Raw genomic sequence first — 16,026 nt, 5'->3', positions numbered from 1 at the left:
CAGAAACTTTTTGAACTTGTTCTTGTGAATGATTCATTTGAGTGTTTGTTTGCTAGCAAGCAAATGGAGACTTTCTATTAGGAGGACTTGTGGCGTACTTGAATGTCTTTCTCTCCTTCAGCACCTGTTTGACACGAAGTTCCAAGGAGATAATTTCTTACAACAGAAAAAGTAAAACCATGACAAACCTGGGTGTACCATGTCAGTTTTCACTTAACAGATCAGCCTGCAGCAGTGTTAGACATCGCTGTATTTCCTTTGTTGCTAGATCAGTAGGGACGAGAAACCACGCAGTACACTAGGCTGAGATTATGGCATAGTAAAGAAGTCAGCCGGACCTTCAGGAAAATTAGTAGTTTTAATTTTACTTTGCTACAGAGGAGAAAGATTTAAACTTTTCAGTGATCTGTCATTTCAGAGTGCAATATGGCTATTGGGATGCCTTTTCAGGATAAGCAAATCTGTCGTTGGATCACGTATCTCTGTACATGACAGTGTCTGTGCCATTAAAGGAACCAATACTAATTCAGTATGGGAAAGCTTTGGGCTCAGAAGCATTTACATTTGCTGAGATGCTGTAAGAAGATTTAAAGCTGAAATTTGGATCAAATGCACACGCTCAAATGTAGGTGTGTAGCCATCACTCTCTGACACCCACGTCTGCTCAGAGAACCAGGCTCCACTGACTTTGTTGCCCAAGGGTTTGATTCTGCTGCCTAAAGGCAGGGATGTATGCCTTGTGGGTCACGTAGGATAGCTGAAGGAGCACCGTGGGGCTGGTGTATATGACACACAGCCTATAGGAAATGTGTCCTTCTCAGCTAGGAGCTGGAGGCAAGGTGGGATGCCCAACCTCACGTGCACTCGATGCTTTTGTTTAGGCAACTATGTTTAACTCAGAACTCCACTGATGAGGTGCCCTGGTTAAACACAAGTACCGAAGTGTGACACCTTTCAGAATTTTGGGCTCAGTCCAGTCCACAGATTCTGGATTACAGAACCACAGTGTAATGAAGATTGCTGGTTTTTAGTCTAAATTCCTGAGTTTTAATTACATGTGTCAGCGTGATCTGAGGTGAAATAAAAATGGAGAAACACTACAGGGAAGAAGACATTTTATTGAATGTGACTTTTGAGTTATTTTTGAGTCCTGTTTGTATCCAGGGACTGCTAGGTGAGTGGAGAGAGTGGTATTTTCATGTGTAGAGCTTGCCAGCATGTCAAGGAGGTGTGAGCAGTACACACACCACTTAGCCCAGGAACGAAAAGAAGTGACAGGTACAAAGTGACAACAGCAAGTCTCGTTAGGGAAGAAAACATTTCTGCTTCCAGGATGGTGGTTGTGTATGCTGTAGTAGCAGTTTCTCTAATGACTTCTCAGTGAAGTGCCAGTGTTAGGAGCTGATCTAACGGAAGGGTTTGCTGAATGCTCAAGACATTTGGTTCAAAGCACATCAGCTGTGAAACATTAGATCTGCAGATCCAAAGCAGCCTGGCAGACAGGCACACATTTCCTCTTGCGAGGAAGGGGAGAGGGCAGGGGCGATAGGGGATGTTAAGAGAAAATGACATTGCCTTGGTTTTTATCTTGGGCAGAAAATTTCCTGAATGAGTGTATTAAAAATAAAGTTGTCCCAACATTTATTCTCTTAATGACTTACAGCTTCTCTGAAGTATCAGGCATTTGTGAAAATATGTGTTCAAGTTTATGCCTGTTTCTTCTGTTAAAGGAGAAAACAACAGCATTAAGTAACAATTGTTTATTAATATAAGACTAAAAGTATTCACAAATACTTGGTCATGCCAATCAAGATGCACTTTTCTGTGATAGCTTGTCTGGACTAAGCAGTTTAGCACAGTTGTCTTATTTCAGCTTTTACAACGCATTATTTCACTAAACTAGCCACAAGAATAGAAGGCAATAAACATGTTATTTTCCACATTTTAAAATGGAAAAGATCGCATCCATAATGTTGAGCAGTATCACATGATAAAGCTCTAACCTAGCATCTCTGTATACTGCTAAATTGATGTTATTGTAATGAAAAACACAACACGACATTACTTGGAGCCACAGCTTCTAGTTGTTGTTGAGGACCCACCACGATGCTGAAAGAGAGAAGAGTTCATTTATTTGTTTTTGTAAGTGGTATTTCTTTTTCTACCTCAAGTAAAAATCCTAAATAAAGTAGCTATAATGTAGTGTCTATGTCGCTCCGGGTTTAAATAAATGCTCATTATATGTGCAACTCTTTGAAAGCTGTATATTTTCAAGGACAAAACCTCTCCATACAGGGGAAGAATAGATTGGCCTGAAGCAACTTGGTCAATTAACAGGTGTGCAGGTGATTATAATAGGTCGTGGTTCCTATTACCTGATAGTAAACAAATTTACTTTAGAATCTAACAGTCCTAAAAGCACACGTCTTCCCGAGTCATTCTTAGCCAGGTATCATTCATTAGGATTAATCAGAGGAGTAAAGACTTAGCTTGTAGCTTTTGTTGAGTCAGATTTGGACTGTGATGTACAATTGCATCAGTCCTTACTTACCAAGATGCATGAAGAGGTGTGTTGCATCTGAGCTAGAGTAAAGCTGTTTCTAGAATAGAGCCTATCCATGTACTCATTGAACAGGTTGTTTAGTTTTTTCTTCCTGATTTTACGGTGATACCAGTTTACTGTGTCTAAAATTCTTCCATAAAACCCACCTGTAGCATTGCAGCCAGCATTTTCCTATAGATATCCACAGAGACTTCTACATTATAGATAATCTACAAAACTGTGAAAACAGCTGTGAGCACATCACTGCGCTGCGCCACCCCGTAAGGAGCCAAGGTTGGGAGATGGCGTTTCTATGGCAACTGGCAGGATGCAGAGCTGGGGACCGAAATCCTCCTTAGCAGGCAGGGGGGATGCTCTTTTGAATCCAATTTCAGACACTCCTGTATGTAGTCATTTATAAATGATGCTTACATTTTATTTTGTATTAATTGTATTTTTAAAAGCAGTAGGCAAACCACTCCCGATCATACTCAGTCTGGCTCTTGGACACAGAGGTGTGGGAAAGTTCTGCATTTTTTCCTATAGCCACGTTTCTCTTAAATCCAGCAATTTCCCACTAAGACATAAGATTTTAAGGGATTCTTGGTTCATTAAGTGCAATCCCTTGGTACTGCAGGAATCCCTGACATAATTGCAGGCTCATGAATTCTGAAAATTTCTTGGCATTTTTTATATATATATATTTATATATATATATATATATCAAGGGAAACCTTAGGTATAGGACTTTTATTTTTATATATTTATATATTTAATAAATATATATATTTAATATATATATATATTTATTTTTATATTTAATTACGTGGATTTTTATTATTTTCAGTTTAGGCTGCAGTCAGACATATTGGAAATCAGGGCCCTGCACTGTGTCTCTTCGCTATCATCTCTCTGAAAACGAAGAGGCTGTATGCTCATTGGTTTGCATTAGAAATAATAATTTGGAATCTTTAACACCCTGCTTTTCCAAATTAGGTGTTTTTCTTTGTTTGTTTGTTTTGCACATTTTATGATAGGAAAAATGTACAGTAAATTGGTTGGTAAGTATCAATTATTAACAACTAAGGCTCCCTTCTATCATTATAAATAACATAATAAATAAATAAATAAATAAATGATTAGACAGTATTTATCAGGAGACAATTTTTTTTTCCCTGAAAATCTTGAATTGGGTCTATTTGCTATTCACAAATAGTATTGCATATTCTAGGTTTCTTTTTTTCTTAAATAGGATGTGCAATTATAATACTTTGCACCGTATGAAATAAAACATTGTGGGTTTTATTCTTGCTGATGCATTTTATGTCTCTCTGCTTAAAATAATAATAATAATTAAAAAACATTTGGAGTCCCTTTCTCTTCCATATTTTACAAAAGCAGAGCTAACTAAGGGTGGTATTATGCAGTAGACGTGCACAAAGAACACACTAATATAACAGAACTCTTCATATACAATAAATAAAATATTGTGAAAAAATGCTATTTACCAGGGACTAGCATTGTTGTAATGAGCTCTGGAGTTTCCAAGAAGTCCACGTTACTTCTCTGGAACGTCTTGCTGTAATTCGTTTGAAGGTGGCTAAATCATTGTAAAAATGAGAATATATCAAGTTTTAATGGACTAAATATATTTATGTGCATCAGATTTTTTACAATTCAGGCCATAAGAGAGATTTTGTGTTTCAAAACAGTGATGACAGTGGGAGAGGAGACCACATTATATATAATGCAAGAATATGTATTTTTTTTTTTTTTCTTTCTTTTTTTTTCTGCACGGTTAACTGTTACTCTGATGCTCACCTGTGTTACTGGGGTTCTTCAGTCTTTCTGACAGTAACTTTACCTGCCTTGAACTGGGGCTGTGCTCAGAAGGGAACATCCTGAGGCTTCTCTGTCTCCTTTCAGAACAGTTTCTGATTACAGATGGAGGATGTTAGGGTTGGTTTTTATTTTTTTTTAATATTAGTTATGGAAAACCTTTTCGTCTCCACTCATTTTCTTAGCTATCTGCCTGCCGCAGGCTAGATAGAAATCAGCTGGTAGGATTTTAGATTACCACAGCTTAATCCATCAGTCCCTAAGAGATGTTTTGGGAATCTGTCTGATTAGATTTTGTGCTGTGGGTTTGGGAGACCTTGGCAGAGCTTCCCGTGACTGCTCACATGTGTTGCAGGGTGGTGATGCACCTCCTGTCTCCTTCGTCGGCCCCTGTTGCATCCTCTGTTATCACCACTGAACTATGCTGAAGTTGTTTCCCCACTCATCTCTGATCAACTATTACCATCTGATGCTGTACCTCTCCTTATTCACTTTCAGACTTTTTCTGTCTGGAACTGGCTGTGTCTCCGCTGCTTTTGTCTATGACCTTCAGTATAATAGAAATTGATATATATTTTTTTTTTTTTCTGAAGTATTGTGGTATATTCAGCACGAGATTGATTGGCAGTAGTTAATTCGTATTCAGTTCTTTTACACAATTGCTCTCTCTCTCTAAACAAAACCAAACAAAACAAAACCACACAACGTACCTATTCCAGGCATTGCTGTTCTCCCAGAACTCATAAACAATGAAGCGGGAGTCATTGGGAAGTTTCTGTATGGAAACACTAGGAAATGGAGGGCAGAACGAATTGAATCAGGTGTAACAGAGCTATTGCACGTACACATATTTTCCCACATGCTTTAAGAGTATGAATGAAATACAGGGATTTTTGAAAGGAAAGAAGAAAACCACAAATACATGTATTTTGAGAAACAAACTGCAAATTATCTGAGCTTTTTTTTTTTAAAAAAAAAAAAAACTTTCTGAGATTTTAGAGTACTTTCATGTACTTTTATTAACTTTTAATAAGTAACTTTTATGATGGACTCATTTATGAAGCTCATTTTTCATATTGCTCCATTAGTGTCATTTACCTGAAGCAATGCCCATCAGTAATATAGAAAATTAATCAGACAACTGTGGTTCAAATCAAATCACCTAATACAGCATGTTGCACGTAGAGAACAGCTCAAGGAGGTTTACGGAGTGACTTGTGCTGCTTCACTGAGAAGTTACTTCATGAAGTTTGCCCTGTTCTGTCAGAGGTACCCTAGATGCTTGGGAAGCAAATAGCAGCAGAGTATAAAGACAGGTCGATGTCTATGGAAGATACGCTTTGAAAATAATACCTTTTACTCTTATTGTTCTTATGCTATTCAGCTTATTTATCATGGGTAAAAAGTGACCCATGAAATACTTCTCATTCTCTACACAGAATCGTCCTGCTTATTATCCTGAGCATATCAGCTTTTTAACATGTAGGGTAGTTATGCATTGGGGTACTCAAATTGGTGTTTTGATATATAGCACAAAAAGCATATATATGTATTTCTCGGAGTACCCGAGATTTCTCTGATCTTGCTACTGATGTGCTTGAAAACTGGTCTCTGATTATGTTTAACACCATAATAGGTAATGAATTTATAGGACTGACTGGATTTCTCCTGCTGTATGCAGAAGTACATTGTAAAATATAAAAAAATATTAAGAACTGTTGGGGGGAAAAAAAAAATCATGTCAAAGGCATAAACTGAAAAAAACGGTAGGTGGCATTGCAGACTTACCAAATGCCTGTAAACTTCGGAAGGAAAGTTAAGTTTTTGCCATCGTTTGTTATGTTGCATTCTGAAGTGGTGCAAGCTCTCTCCCTGACAGGTCTGCATTACTGCAGCATTTTGTTGGATGTTCATTTTCAGAAGGAAAACATTTGTTCTTCCAGCTTACTTTTCTTTTTCTGGTTTGTATGAACACCATGTGTGATCATCATGTGTGATGATCACGTAGCAATAAGACTCATAAGTTAGGGATGTGTCAGGCAGCCACAGAAGCCTTTGAATATATAGGAACCATATTGTGTACCCAATATGCATGTTGTATACAATTGTATGAAATATTTATTTCATAGTGGTCTACATAGTCATAGTGGTAATGTGTATGTTACTAGCTTTCTCAAGTCTGTTAAATTTAGAAATTCAGTACAATGGTGATTCACTGAAACTTATTCTTAAATCAGTTCTAAAGTTTTAGTTCATTCTAAAAGGAACACTTCATTTTAATGAAAATTTTGCCTTTTTTTTTCATTCTTTATTATGAATGATTTATTTATTTATTTTTTATACTGACAACCTAAAGGAAAGATTTTCAAAGCTTCCAAACAAAGAATTGGCAAGCAAGTTGCTACGTTGCTTGCTTACCAGGTGAGCACAAATGCTGGATGGCAAATACAGTTTTCCAGTAAAGGTGGACAGCTTAGGAACTTCGAGAAGCTGTGAACTGGTGACCTGCAGAGCCTTTAAAAATGTTGTAGTATATCTGGGATATCCTGTATAGCGTTGGCAGGGGGGTTGTGCACAAGAGCGGGAATGTGTTTTTTTTCATAGCAAGATTCAGCGTTTATTACACTCATTGGATTTTGTCCTACTGCTGAAAGTTCACACATATACTTTGACATCTCTTTCTGATTTTTGGTGTCTTTGAAAAGTTCTGTCTTAGTACACATGCATAACCAGCCAGGAAGGAAGATGCTACAGGTTCTTCATTCTTAATCCATCTCCGCTTAGAGGTTATTCAAGAAAATAGATTATGTTCTTGTGTTTGGCCCCAGGACAGTAGCATTGTACTTACTGCAAGCAGCCACCCTGTGCAGAAGCAGACTCCACGTACTGCTTCAGAGCAAGCCGGAATTCCTCGATTTCCTCTTCTACCACGGACATCTGTCGTTGAACAATCATTATGTGCTGGTGCAAAAAAAAAAAAAGTATTAAAATATTATTGCCATATCATCCTATGGGCTCTTTATACCTTACACTTTAAGCTAAGAAAAGTCTACTATAAAACAACAGAAAATGCAATCATTGAAGAAAACCCACAGAAATTTCTTTGAAGTTTGCAGTCTCTGTTTTATCCCTAAAACAGAGAAGCAGAATTGCTTGTGGGATTGGCTTTTACACCTAGGCACAGAAAAGAAACACCCCAAATAATTGTGGAAGAGTTCAAAGCAAACACTGATCTTTTGGATATTCAGTAAAAAGGTCAATGCATGGATGAATCTGTACACAGGCAGGTATAAGATACACAGAAGTGTAAGATAACAAATTCCCATAACAAATTCCCATAACCTGAACTGGATGCAGCGATATGTTTCATTGAGGTGCTCTTGTAGCCTTTTACATTTTGGACCTCTGACTTGTACCTGAATAATATGCCTAAGGTAGCCCATGCCAAATAATGAATAGAGAGGTTTTCTTTCTCCGCCTTTCTGTAAAAAGGAATAATCTTCATAAATACTAAGCAGTACACAAGACCTATTTATTTTGAATTATTGTGATTATTATTTGGCTGTCCTAAGTAGTTTACACACTGATTCAATCACTGAAGCTTGTCAACTTTACTAATGAAGTATATAAAGAAAGCCCATGTGCTTCCCAATTAGCACATCTTGACCTTTTGCACACATTTTGACTCATTTCTGCTTTTATTTTCAATACTGTTGTCTCACGGATTCCACAAGCAACCTGTATAGCAATATTCTATAATCTCTTTTGGTTCTTAAATCTCAAAAATATTTGAATACATTAGCGCTCCTATATTCAGGGCTTTGTACCTAGCAAAATGCAAATCAAATGCATTTGAAAAAATAACCAAAATAGATGATCCATAAAATTCCTTATTTTATCACAGAATTAAAAAGTTGTGGGGTCTCTTCCTTGGAGACCTCCAGAAGCTGCTTGGACGTGGTGCTGGGCACCCTGCTTTGGGTGTCCCTGCTTGGGCACGGGTGGCACCAGGTGACCTGCAGAGGGCCCTGCTGGCCTCAGCCACCCTGGGATTTTGTGTTTATTGATTTATGCTGGATGCTCTCCCTTCTTTCCTCATAGGGTTTCCTATGGCAGATTTGGCAGGAAGGGAGACTCTACAGCCATTTGAAGTGCATATGTACTATTAGATGATGAGGAGCAGAGAAGCTACAACCCTAGACTCTTCTGCCAAATCTGGTAAATCTTGCTAATGATGCATTTTCCTTTTTACAGAAGCTGAGTTTTTGTCTGACTGTATCCTCTGAAAGTAATATAAAAATAGTGTAAGAGTTTTGCATGGGTATTTTAAATTTTAATCTATTGCCTCTTACACAATGTATTCTGCTGACTAAAATTGTTTCCTTTTTAACAGAGATAAGGTGAGATTGTCATGTCAATACCCAGCACTGAAAATCAAACATTTATTATCTTGAAGAACACTTACAGATCTTGCATTTTCTTCCAAAACTTCTTCTTCAAATGGCTCAAGCTTTAAGTCCTTCCAGGCAGATAAAAAGAAAGAAAAAAAAAACTATAAGTGCAACGCTGCAATACTACAGATGTATTCTAGTCTTAGCTTTTAACAAACTGTTCCAATACTTATCTTCTGTTATATTTCCAGAAATTATAATTAAATTCCTTCTGTAAGCCAAACACAAGCATTGTGGAATCTCATTTCAGTGGTTAAATTAAACCCAGACTGTAAAGTTTGTTGCTGTTGTTGTTGTTTTTTACAATGCTGAGCAGGTAGTTTTTCATTTGTAGCTTATCTGCTTGTTCATAAATGTACGTTGGACTTCGTTCAGAGAAGAGAGACATCACATGAACTACAGAGAGGAGCAAGGGTGATAATTTGAAATAAACTCTCATCTCCTGTTAAATCATCAGAAGACTTTCTACAGAATAAATTTATTTAGGTGTGTTGTTTGTAAATGACTACTTTCTATCATGGAAAATACATTTACAATGATTCAGGTAAGATTTCTGAACTGCTGCCCTAGCCTCCGAGGACAGACGGAGCAGCAGCAAACAGATGCCTTAGTGAGGAAGCAGCGTGCTGTCTGAACACACAACTGGATGTGTGCTCCCTGAGTCAGTGATTCGTGCAAACACCATCCAGCAGAGAACACAAAATTAAAATTTTTGTACTAGGAACTCACAGTGCTCTCTAACCCAGTAACATATGGATGTTCTCGTGCCTGAAACCCCTCCACAACTATTTGCAATAGCAGCTGGAGCAAAAATCAGTGTTAGTGATGCTTCACTTCTTCTTGCAAACATCTCTTGTGTCACAAAGATAAAAAATAAATCAGCCTACAGCTGGATGAGGATTGATTTATCTCAGGTAGCGGGCATTTCACTGTCACAAATCCCCTGCTGGCTGCAAAGCCACCAAGAGGTGTGTGGGTGGAATTGAGATGGACACGGGGGCTCCATCAGCGGCAGCCACACTTGAGCTGCTGTGCAGCTGTACCCCTCCTGCAGGCCTTGCATAGAACATCAAGGAGCAGGGGGGAGTTGTAATAGCTCATTTGTCAGTGCAGACACCTCAGATAGTCCCTGAGGGAAAATGCATATTCCCGTGGTTCTCCTATATTTTCAATGCAAACTTTTTTTAGGGAAAGTTATGGAAAAAAGAAGCAAGGAATGACTCAAGCTGTACTGCAAACTGTCTCTTAAGATAGCAAGATTGTATGTTTTTTTTTGGCATAACTTTAGAACTTGAGGGAAAGAAATGACTTATAAGACTTACACATGGTTATGTTCACCTTTGACAGAAGACAGATTGAGTTAGACAGCACTAAATCAACCTTCCACTAGGCAGTTTTCCTTGCTTTTTCTGCTGCTCTTCTTTATTCTCCCCCCAAACAAACAAAAAAACAAAACCTCACCACACAGAGACATAAACTGACTTAAAACCTAAGGTAGCAACAAATATAAGTGAAAACAAAATAAATAGACATTTACTGTACAGACTAATGCTACTCCATCCTTTTACAAGCCATTGGAAGCCTTGGTATCATTGGATCAGAGGCAGGTCATTGCCAGACTTTCCAGCATGCGACAATATCCTCCAGACATACCGAAATGTGATACCAGATATTTATAAATAGGTGGGTCCATGGTGATGTCAGTGGGGAGTGTGTGAAAAGCTGTCAGTAGTCTGCCTGTGGTGTATTCCTTGTGGTGTACTCAGTTTCTCATGGTGGGGCTTGTGGATGGGGGAACAAATAGTTTTAAAAACGACCAGTTTTTTTTTTGTTGTTGTTGTTGTTGTTTTTCAGATTTTTTGAGAATTTGATTAAATTCATCAGAAAAACCTTGCCTATGGAGTTGGGTTGAGTTTGAAGAAGGGAAGGCATGCACAAAAAAAAACAAACTTTTGGCTAAAAAAGTTGTTTTTATTTCTGTTTTCATTTGAAGTTATGCTTCCATTTTCAAGTTGTTATATGTTTCATAGGAAGGGTTAAAATCCCTCAAAACAAAATAAAATGCTTATTTTTTAATTTGCCATTTTGTTTTGTCAAAATGAGTTGTTTTTATCTAGAAAATAAAAAAAATAATCTCATAGCTTGACACAGAGCCTGAGCTTTATCTATTATTTTAGCTATTTTTTTCCAAACTGTGTTACACAGGTGACAACCTTAACTATCCCAGGATGCTGGTTTTGTATATTATTATTATTACTGTTATATGCACAGAATGGGCTTTGTGTACATACTGTATGTGCACATAAAACATTAAATATACTTGACAATTTGTCAGCTCCAAAAATAAGTCCTGTAAATATTTAGTAGATTGTGCTCTCATGAAACAAGAATGAAGAAGGTAAGAGGAAAATGTAGGCACATAATGAGTGTTAGCTCACTTAGGTGGTGTTGAAGTTTCAGACATTACTGATTGGGAAGATTGTTGCTGGGATGTTGACGAGCATTTGTGGTTCCAGGATCGCATCATAAATCTTTACTGAGAGTGAGAGAACAACCAGAAGAACAGAAAGGCACACCTTCTTTTCCAGCCTGTCAATCAGCTTCTGGAGTCTGTTTATCTGGGTCATCCACTGGCTGTCTTCCTCAGTCCAGACTTTGGAAAACATAAATAATGAAGAATAAAATGTTACTAAATGCTGGAACATAGTATACTCATTGATTCTGTAAAAAATGCTTAACTTAGCCTGCAAATTATTTTGCTTCTCGAAAGAATGTGCTGCAATTACTTCAATGTTCATTTAGGTGTAACTAAGGTAAAGCGTGATTTTGTCTGTATGAATGATTTTCTTTCTTCTTAAGATACTGTAGAAATCCAACACAGAAAGAAAACTACATGCTGATGTTACCCTCAGCTGATGTTACCCTGGGGTGCATTAGGCAAAGTATTGCCAGCAGGTCAAGGGAGATGTTCTTTCTCTTCTGCTCAGCATTGGTGAGGCCACACTGGGAGTATTGTGTCCAGTTCTGGGGCCCCCTGTACAAGAGGGACATGGAGCTATTGGATAGAGTCCAGCAAAGGCCCATGAAGATGAAGAGCCTGGAGCAGCTCTCCTAGAAAGAAAGGAGCTGGGACTGCTCAGCCTGGAGAAGAGGAGGCTCAGGGGATCTCATCACTGTCTGTAAATCCCTGAGGGGAGGGTGCAGGGAGGACAGAGCCAGGCTGTGTGCAGTGGTGCCCAGTGCCAGGACAGGAGGCCCTGGGCACAACCTGGCCCCCAGGAGGCTCCCCCTGAGCACCAGGAGCCCTTCTGTGCTGTGCGGGTGACGGAGCCCTGGCACAGGCTGCCCAGAGGCTGTGGGGTCTCCTCCTTGGAGCCCTTCAGAAGCCACCTGGACGTGGTGCTGGGCACCCTGCTCTGGGTGTCCCTGCTTGGGCACGGGTGGCACCAGAGGGCCCTGCTGGCCTCAGCCACCCTGGGAGTCTGTGATTACTTTCAAACATATCCCACAGATGCCATTTCATTTTTTTTTTTTTGTATAATCTTTAACAATTTAATAAATTAAATAATTCTTTTCTTTTGGATTTTGCATTTTCCTTTTCTGTTTCTCATTTGTTCCCCTCAGTTGGGATGTAAGTCATCCCATGAGAATTTGCTTCTGTATAAGTTATGTGCTCACTTTTTCATTCTTATCTACAGGCTATAAATATTACCTAAGAAATGCTGGCTCTACCAACACCTCCAAAACAATATCCCAGTTTGACCCATATTTACATATATATATATGTATACATTTATATATTTGGTTCATATCTTTGGCTACCTTTATTTTCCCTACAGTTTGAGCTAATACCTCCTGTATTAAATTGAAGGTTGATTTCTGTCAGTAAAGTACTTGAATGAATTTGCACATCTACATTAAAGCTTTGAGAGGAAGATAAACATATATTTTTCTCTGTGTGTGTGTTTATGCATATGTTTTGTATATATTTAAAACGTGACATGCCATACCTGTGTTAAAATGAGGGCTGTTTGGCGATAAGCTGTTGTTCCTTTGCAGCCTTCGAGCTGAGCGTTTTCCTGGCCACTGAACTGAGAGCACCTCTGGTTTTGTTGGACCTTGCCTACACAGAAATACAGGACAGCTCAGAAGTTAATGCATGTGGGATAGCATGTCTCCTCTTTTTGTTTTCAGAAGTATGTTGTTATGTCCTTGTATCTGCCCATTTAAATTAAAAAAAGGACACAGACCTACTGAGACTACTGAATTCTTTTCCAGATAATAAAAACACAAATAATCACTTGTGTTTTTAATAACTTTAATGACTAGACTAGATCACTAGGCATTAAAGAGAGGGAAAAAGGGGAAAATTATGTTGTCCTAAAACTATCTTTTAGGGAAGGAAAACTCGAGGTCTGCCAGTGATATGGTTCTGCCCTAGCCTGGGGAGCCAGTCCCGCAGTGTCTTTTTGTGGTTCATAAGAGTTTTCTTTCACCTCTGTAGAGGAACTGGGATCATAAGAGGAGCTGAAAGTCAGGGATGAACTTTAAATTGAGAAGATTTAACTATATTAAGGAGATATTTTAGGATGGTACTTGCTGCAGCACACGAACAGGATAAAATCTCTTAACTGTAAGCCAAATTATGGCAGTTCCCCAGCGTGAAGACTCTTAAATTAGCTTAGGAGTGCCTTAGTGGGTCAGACAGTTTGCCCCTCAGTTAAGTTAAGCATAATTAAAGATGATTTTACAAAAGGTCTCAGGCTCTGCGGTAGAAACTAACCCCGTTTTCTCCAAAATAGCTGTAGTTAAAGTGATGAGTCTGTCTTGCTTTTCTACTGCTACCTCAGAAAATGGGGAAGATGACATTTGACTCAAAAGTATCACAGCTCCTTATCCTATACACCCAAGTTAGGTTGAGTTACAAAGATACTTCCCACACTTTTTCTAGATACTTTTTCTAGAGGGGCTATCCTAAAAGGCAAGTCAGGGAAGGAGCCTGTGATTACTGCAGAGGATGGCTCAGAGCACCCAAGTTAAGCTCCAACTCTGAACTGGCCATTACAGACTTCTTTATTTCCCACCAATCGTGTGGGGAGCCTAGAAAGACATATACATGAATAGATGGGTACATATACTGTGCATACCCTGTACACCCTCAGCCTCCAAAACCTGCTTGATCCTGTGGTCAAGCTGCCAGCACAAAACCCCACCCAGCATGTTATCCATGTACGTCAGAAACCTCACAACCAACAGCAAAGCAATCATGGAAATGACATTTCCAAGAAAAAACATGAAAAAACAATGTGTTTTGAAACATATGAAGCAATGAGAAGCCCATGAAAACAGAAGTTTGTACTTTGCTTTCCCCATCATCTTATACAATAACATATGGAGGAAAACAAATCCATGAAGCCAAGTTCCTTTTCAAAAATGTTTTGGTCCTTGATCCTACAAATTCTCATCTATAAGATGGTGCTATTAAATTCAGCCAAACCTGGATATAGGTTACCAAGATGATGGAGAGTTTATAGACTTAGGTGTAAACCAATACTGTGGGCCCCATGTTACAGCAAGAAGCTGTAACAAGCAAGACCCTGGCCTCTTAATGTTGGGACTGTTGAACCATTCCTGCAACCAGGAATGAAAAATAGCCATAAAGCTGGAAGAAGTAAACAAGGAGGCAGTCAACGATGTTGGTAATTTCAGAGCTTTTCACATTGCATTGCTGTGGCTTCTGCATTTGATATTAAATAGTCAATGGATTTTATAAGAAGTCAAAGGAGAAGAAACCAGGATGCAACAAAATGATCTCACTCAGCAGTTCTCAGTTCTACATGAAACCCACCATAGGATCAGAGTGGAAATTGTCTGGATTCAATTTAAGGAAAACTCCTACTATTATTAATGAATTCCCATGCAGAGTAAAAAACATATCCTTATTGCTCCAGTGATTCCCTACATCAGGGTGCTGGATAGAACGTTAAATGGTCTTGGAGGTTGTTGGTGACCCCACTCACTCCTCATGCCTGTCACTGCAGTTTGCTGACCTTTCCTGCCGAGTCTGCTCCTCCGTGGTCTCCATGGCACACTCCAGGGAGGTCTGGAGGGACTGAAGCTGGTTCAGTGTCTCCTTCAGAAGAAAGCGAGTCACAAACTGCTCCAAATTAGAAGCTTCCTGATAGTCCTAAAAATTGAATTAAAAAAAAAAAAAAAAAAAAAAAAAAAAAGAAGAGAAGAGAAGAGAAGGATCTGCCTACTATGTTAGAAATATGAGAGGGAAGATCCAGGCTTAGTTCAGAAAGGAGGCAGCTGGATGTTTTGGTGCTTATACAGGCAAACTGCACAGGAAACCTGTATGCTTATGCAAGGACCTCTGAATTTCCAGGTATGGACACTGAACCCGTCCAAGCTCAGAAAGGCCCAGGTACACGCTTCTACAACGTTTCTAGTCAAAAAAACAAAAACAAAAACAACAGAAAAATCAACCACGTTTTCTTACATTTCCTAATTACACTTGATTGCAATACCACATTACTTCTTAAGTATGGGAAAAAAAAAAAAAACAAGATATGATTGACAGCTATAGAAGTGAAATTAAAGTTTTTATTCACATCCAGTCTTGTGAAAATATGTTTATCTAGTGTAGTGGCCTGTCTCGCCCACTGATTACAGGAAGAGTCTTTGAGCAGGACACGTGTTGAGGGATGCTGCCCTGAAAACCACCAGCAGTTTGGCTCAAGGACTGCCAGTGCCAGAAATAGTGCCTTTTGAATGTAGCAGTCCTTGATGGACTTTTGTCCCTGTAATTTGCTTAATTATTTTTGAAACTGTATATCTACATATTTCATAATTATATGAAATGTGTCTAAGTGTTCTTTCAGTTGAAACTTGCTTATTATTGTACCTATATTTATCAGTCTGCAATGTTTCTTTGTGTAACTACATTTTCAATATATTTAATGTGTTTTTTTTTGTTTGTTTGTTTTTTCTTTGATAATTTTAGAGATTTTGCCCTTGTAATAATTCTTTGATAGAGATATTTTAGTTCTGGTAGAACTAAGCAGTTCAGACCAGTCTCTGACTTAAAGCCCTTACACCTCTTTCCACAGGTTCCTTGTATCCATGATTTCATTCACAATTTCCTTTTCCTTTCCTTTCCTTTCCTTTCCTTTCCTTTCCTTTCCTTTCCTT

General features: G+C 38.5%; 1 protein-coding gene across 2 annotated transcripts in view; it reads right to left on the bottom strand.

Annotated features, from left to right (window-relative positions):
- Window positions 1-1,745: 1,745 nt before the first annotated feature.
- The window catches only part of NECAB1 (N-terminal EF-hand calcium binding protein 1), a 62,370-nt gene continuing 48,089 nt past the window's right edge, over window positions 1,746-16,026 (bottom strand). For both annotated transcript variants that reach the window (XM_035318330.1, XM_035318331.1), the window contains 8 exons: window positions 14,883-15,019; window positions 12,843-12,955; window positions 11,409-11,485; window positions 8,847-8,900; window positions 7,230-7,342; window positions 5,092-5,169; window positions 4,051-4,142; window positions 1,746-2,109 (listed from right to left, as the gene is read on the bottom strand). In XM_035318330.1, coding sequence (XP_035174221.1) covers window positions 2,081-2,109; window positions 4,051-4,142; window positions 5,092-5,169; window positions 7,230-7,342; window positions 8,847-8,900; window positions 11,409-11,485; window positions 12,843-12,955; window positions 14,883-15,019 — 693 coding nt within the window. In that variant the 3' untranslated portion in view covers window positions 1,746-2,080. The remainder of the gene's footprint in view (window positions 2,110-4,050; window positions 4,143-5,091; window positions 5,170-7,229; window positions 7,343-8,846; window positions 8,901-11,408; window positions 11,486-12,842; window positions 12,956-14,882; window positions 15,020-16,026) is intronic.

Source organism: Oxyura jamaicensis, chromosome 2, assembly GCF_011077185.1.
Source record: "Oxyura jamaicensis isolate SHBP4307 breed ruddy duck chromosome 2, BPBGC_Ojam_1.0, whole genome shotgun sequence".
NCBI lineage: Eukaryota > Metazoa > Chordata > Aves > Anseriformes > Anatidae > Oxyura > Oxyura jamaicensis.
The sequence above is the reverse complement of the archived record's forward strand: the minus strand, read 5'-3'. Positions and strand labels throughout refer to the sequence as shown.